This window comes from Gracilinanus agilis, chromosome 6, assembly GCF_016433145.1.
Source record: "Gracilinanus agilis isolate LMUSP501 chromosome 6, AgileGrace, whole genome shotgun sequence".
Taxonomy (NCBI): Eukaryota; Metazoa; Chordata; class Mammalia; order Didelphimorphia; family Didelphidae; genus Gracilinanus; species Gracilinanus agilis.
Window position 1 is genome coordinate 257,292,795 of NC_058135.1, and position 6,186 is coordinate 257,298,980.

At 44.3% G+C, this 6,186-nt stretch overlaps 1 protein-coding gene across 1 annotated transcript in view; it reads left to right on the forward strand.

The window, feature by feature from the left end:
• Positions 1-6,186, forward strand: part of KIAA1549L (KIAA1549 like) — a 190,311-nt gene that overhangs the window by 18,237 nt on the left and 165,888 nt on the right. The window contains exons 3-5 of the mRNA XM_044681845.1: positions 175-777; positions 4,976-5,117; positions 5,235-5,400. Of these exons, the coding sequence (XP_044537780.1) occupies positions 175-777; positions 4,976-5,117; positions 5,235-5,400 (911 nt within the window). The remainder of the gene's footprint in view (positions 1-174; positions 778-4,975; positions 5,118-5,234; positions 5,401-6,186) is intronic.

The window sequence follows — 6,186 nt, forward strand, 5'->3', positions numbered from 1 at the left end:
ATTTTGACCTAATGAACCTAAAGCTATTTGAACTAAAATCTCCCTGTCCTAGCATGCCCTTAGCACCAACCCTTTGCAACCAAGTAGTTTCATAAGTGACATCCATTCATCACCAGCGCCTCTTCCTTGTGTTTTTCTGACCAACCACAAATGGTATTTGTTCTCTCATTGCAGCATACTCTTCTTCTGTGTCCCCTGAGGTGGTGCCAACCGTAGCATCAACATCAGCCACGCGTTTTATAGGAAAATACACTCTGTCCGCATTGTCTGCAGCCTTAGTGTCCAAGGGGACTGGAAACAAAGTCTCCGTTCCCTCAGCAATGGTAGCCAAGAGCACCGCGACCCCAGTGCTGGCTAAAAATGGCACTCCCATTGGAACACCAGGCTCCCAGGTGGTTGCAGGGACGATCAAGACAGTCGAGACTCCTACAGTGTCCCCCTTTGCCCCCGTGACCCCGAGAACCACGCAGGCAAATGTGATCACAGCTGCTGCAAGGTTGTCAACAACACATTTCCCTGGTAAATCTCAAGCCATGCAATCAGACTTCCACAAATCGACCAACTCGGAAACTCCCAAAACCTCTACCACCTTCCCGCTGACGATCATGGCGGCTTTGACATCTATTACTACATCAGGAAAGGTGACTAAACTCCCTCCCTTACCTGTGGAAAACACATCAACTGCTCTCCCGGTGACTTCGACTACTGCAGTCACAACTGGCAAAACCACCTTGAATCTAGAATGTCAGATGTCCAAGAAACTGATGGTGAAGACAGGTAAGAATTTCAGAAACAATAGTGCATCCTGGTCTTAGAGGTGGGAGGAAAAAAAGTTTGTTGTTTTTTTTTTTTTATAGTGATGGGATATTTTCCTCCCTTTGGATCAGTGATTCCCAAAGTGGGCGCCACTGCCCCCTGGTGGCTGCTGTAGCGATCCAGGGGAGCAGTGATGGCCATAGGTGCATTTATCTTTCCTATTAATTGCTATTAAAATTTAAAAAAATTAATTCCCAAGGGGCTAAGTAATATTTTTTTTCTGAAAAGGGGGTGGTAGGCCAAAAAAGTTTGGGAACCACTGCTTTGGATTATAAAAGAGCATAAGTAAATTAAAATAACGTATACAAAATATTAAATCAAATAATGTCAAAGAGGGAGTAGATTCTGGAACATAGTTTCTAAGTTATATATGTTCCATATTAATATTTTTGTTGGGGGGGTGTTGGGGTTTTATTGGTTCACTTTTATCAGATCTATGATTTATTTTTTGATGTAGGAAACTCCCTCCACCAGTATAGATCAATGACATCTATTACTTACATTCCTAGATATTTGTCTGGAGGTGCTGGGAGACTTACCCTGATCACATGGCTAGCATGTGTCAGAGGCAGGACTTGGATGCTGCTTCTCTTGACTCTGAAGCTCTCCATGCTATCCACCCATATTAATGTCACTCAGGAAGAGGGAGAGTCCTGGTTAAGCTTTGCAAGCATTTTTTAATTCCTCCAGCAGCAGTAGGGTTAATGAAATGCAGTTTCTGATTGCAGTAGAGATGGCCTAGAACACACAGCATGCTATTAATAGTATTCTTTGGCTCTGCTATAAAAAAGGGGCTGATAAATTATTTTAAAGAATACGTCAATGCTGAATGCACCGATTTCTGTTTTTCTACTCTTCTCTTACTACCCCCAAGCTGAAAATGAAATGAAATTATCTATTTAAATACATTCCAGTGTAAAAAAGGCAGAATGAACCTAGTTCTAGCACAAAGTCTAGTACCTCCTTTAGCTTCTGAGGGCTTATTTGGTATTGTTGCATTGTTTCAGACATCTCTGACCCTTCATGATCCCATTTGGGATTTTCTTGGCAAAGATCTTGGAATGGTTTGCCGTTTCCTTCTCCAGCTCATTTTACTGCTGAGGAAACTGAGGCAAACAGGGTGAAGTGACTTGCTGAGGGTCACACAACAAGTAAGTGTCTGAGGCTGTATTCAAACTTAGAGAGACGAGCCTTCCTAACTTCAGGTCTAGCTCTCTATGCACTAGAGCACCCCCTAGTTGCCCTTCTCCAAAGGCTACTTGGTATTATTGCCAATACCTGTAGGTAAGTTAGGCCACTCATAGAAACCCTAAGAGGTAATGGTAATGTGAAGCCCTCATGTGGGAAATTTTTTATTAATGGGGCTCTGGAAATAGTTATTGGGCACAAATTAAAATGGAAGACAAAGAAACCATTTCTTTCTTTCTCCTTTCTGCCCACTTCACTGCCTAACTGAGCTGTCAGTCAACATTGAGGCAACCAGAACTGGTTTTACTTGGCTGTGGTGCCAAGCCTGGTTGGTCTAATGCTGATTAGTGACTCAATAGGCTAATGAGAGAAAACACATGGATGTTGGTGATTCCTGGATGTCTCTTCCTTCTTTTTCTCCCCTGCTGATTCAATATGAAAAGAAGATCCCTTTGGAAAGTTGGAACATTAGCCTTTGCCCCATCTGGGGTTCCATCTTTAAACCATTGCTTGATGGTTCTCTTGCTCCCTTGCTTACACTTTCTGCCTCCAAATGGAGCCTAATTATTCCTCAAAATGAGATGTTGGCCTCAACTGCCCCAGTATGATTATGGGTAATACATATCATACTTTCTAGACATATCCTCAGTTCACTCCCCCCCCATCCAGCTCCAGTTTCCATTCCATGGAAAGGTAGTTACAAATTGATTTATACCATTGTTATCTTTTTAAACCCTTACCTTCCATCTTTGTATATTGGTTCCAAGGCAGAGCAGTTTTAAGGACTTGGGCAACGGAGGTTAAGTGACTTGTCCATAGTCACACAGCTAGGAAGTGTCTGAAGTCAGATTTGAACCCAGGAACTCCCATCTCTAGGCCTAGCCCTCCATTCATTGAGTTCCCAAGTTGTCCTTTACACTCAGTGTTTTAAGTGGATTCTGGGACTTGCTCTTTTTGGGGCTCTTCATGGGGGGCTTCACTGAGATTTCTGAACAAGTTGGGCCATATCCATTACTTTTACGGAGGATATGATGTGCAGTTAGAATGTTCTACCCTGGACTTCATCCCCCAGCACCCTTTTCCTTTTGTTTACATGCATCTTTATGTTATTGTTTATAAGTTCTGAAACTCCGCCTCTCTCTTCTTCTTCACTTGCTACTGGGCTGGGTTAGCTAGCTTTTTTACTTTTGTTATTATTAATAAACTTTGTAAAATGTAATCATTAGTGTATATTAATTTTTTTAATAATTTTTATTTTTTAGAAAAGTTATCATGGTTCCATGAATGTATATTAATTTTAATGTTTACAAGATGCAAATAATTCATCAGTAGATGCAAAGATCTAATCCGAGCCCAGTATCCCTCCTTCCGTGGATAATAAAGAGGCTGAGTGTCTGGCCCCAACCTCTTGTTCCCCCTCATAGAAGGAAATAAAGTCTCCCTTGGAGTAGGGTGGGAGGACCAGAGGCTAGAAATGTCTTTTATGGCACCCTTTGGACCATACGATGACCCCTGTATGTCCCTACATGTGTAATAGTATGTAATAACATAGACTACATGCCTAGCTTCCCCAGACAATAACTCTAAACTGGAAAATGAGAATAGACAGAGGCAGTAAAGTATTCGGTGGTATTTGGGTTCTCACCTTTGGTGCTTGTTCCATTGCCCCCTCCCTAGAGGCACCACCAATACATGAATCAAACTTTGGTCTCCCCAATTCTGAGTCCCAGGAAACACTGCTGAGACCCTAAGATAGATGTTATTCACCTTAGAGGTCACAGAATTTAGAGCTGGGCAGAATCTTAGAAGCCACAGAGCCCAATACTCTTGTTCTATAGATGAGGAAACTGAGGCACAGAGCAGCTATATCACTTACAGTGAACTATACACAGTATCTGAGGTGGGTAAGATTTGAGAGCCAGTCTCTATCCCTTCTATAATACTAACTTGATAAGGCTTCTTATCAGTCCTGTATCCAAGAGGTTGGGATTTCTGAGGAATGTGGATTCTTTTTTAGAACAGATCCTTTACTGCCTCTGGCTCCCAGGGCTCAAGATGTGCCACTCAGAACCTCAGTTTTCTCATCTATGAAAATAAAAGGCCCAGATTAAGAAGTCTAGCCAATTTAACCATTTTTTCCATGGTGAGCAGTTTATCCAGACTTTTACAAGTAGTGGCAAAACCAAGACTGAAGAGGGCAGCTGGGTGGCTCAGTGGATTGGCAGCCAGGTCTAGAGATGGTTGGTCCTGGGTTCAAATTGGACCTCAGACACTTCTTAGCCATGTGACCCTGGGCAAGTCACTTAACCCCTATTCCCTAGCCCTTACCGCTCTTCTACCTTGAAACCCAAGGCACAGTATTGGTTCTAAGATGGAAAGTAAGGGTTGAAAAAAAAAAAAAAAGACCACACATCAGGTCTCCTGACCCCCAGCCAAGTACTCTTCTCCATCACCCTCAAGCTGACTTTAATATAGCATAGCATTCCTGAGTTCTCACCTAGAAGCAGTGGTTCCCAAACTTTTTTTGGCCTACCACCCCCTTTCCAGAAAAAATACTACTTAGCCCCCTGGAAATTAATTTTTTTTAATTTTCATAGCAATTAATAGGAAAGATAAATGCCCCTGTGGCCATCACTGCCCCCTTACAGTTATTCACAGCCCCCAAATGCACCTGTGGCCATCACTGCTCCCCTGGATCACTGCAGCACCCACCAAGGGGCGGTGGCGCCCACTTTGGGAATCACTGTCCTGGACAGTCTACGCCTCCACGGCTCCCAAAGCCAAGCTGTCATAAAAGATCACACCATATTCTTTACACGCTAAACTTCATTCTCTCCTCAAGCCAAGCCCAAAGAGAAGTGCCTTTGCCATATGAAGAGAAAAAAGCAGGTCTGACAGACAGAGAGCAGACAGTCACCGAGATCAATTCTCTTTTCAGCTGGCAGCCAATGATTCAGCCCTCGAGCCACAGTGTGGCTGCTCAGGGGGAAACGGTCCACAGCCCTGGAGCTCTCTAATCGCCGGGCCAGTTCTGCTGAAAAGGCCGAGGAGGGGTTGGCACGCCTGCTGGCCTCTCCTGTCCGACTCTCTCAGTCCCCGAAGCTCCTTGCCAAGTGCCCTGCGGGCAGCCAATAGCTCCAGCCCCTGCCAAGTGCTGGCAGGAAGCTTGTCCTTCGCATTGTGTCCTTTCTCATTTTAATCTCGAAATTTCAGTGTTTGGTCCCTTGCAGGGGTTCACTCTGGATGGAAGTTCTGCACATCATTGATCTCTATAATTGCCGACTGTCTACCAGGCTTGCTTCCCTAGGAGACCGGTTCCCTTTAATGGTTTACATCTGGCAGGCAGAGAAGGATTATTATTATCGTGCTTCAGTTTTAAAAGAACACATGAATCTGGTATCCACTCATTTGAACAGGAAGGAAGCTAATGGCCGAAAAGAGAAAAGGTACTCCTCAAAGTTTGTTTATGTGATTTGTCTGGTTTCATAAACTACCCTCAGAATAGACACGTGCTGGGTCCCTGTGCAAAATGAGCATCGCCGACTTGTACATAAGAAAGACAGAAGCAAACAGGGAACAGTCTACGGGAGGTCAGATCTAGAGGAGGAGAGATTCCGGGAGTCCTGGGTTCCAAATTGGGCAACGTCGGCACCGGTCATAAAACTGTAAAGACATGATGAAGAGTGAGTAGAGTGCTGGCCTCCCACTCGGGTCAGCCTTGGTTCACACGCAGCATCCGATAGATCCTGGCTGTGTGGTCCACGGCACAGCACCTCGAGAACCCACTCTCTGACAAAAACTGCTGGAAAAATGGAAAAGAGCATGGGAGAGGCGAGGTCTAGATCCACAGCTCATACCCTACTCCAAGATAAACTCAGTGTGGGTGAATGGCTTGAATAGAAAGAGGGAAACTATAAGTAAATTAGGTGAACAAAGACTAGTTTGCCTGTAAGATGTATGGGAAAGGAGAGAATTTAAGACCAGGGCAGCCACCTAACGTCTGAGTGCCTCAGGTGGCTTGCTAAGGTTTAAGCTGTGTAAATAGTGCCAGTCTGGACTGGTAGAAGGGAAGGTGTTTCTTTCCTGGGAGTTCCCTTTACCAGCGGTCCAAATTTATACAAGTGTGTGTGTGTGCATAAAGAGAGAGAGAGAGAGAGAGAGAGAGAGAGAGAGAGAGAGAGA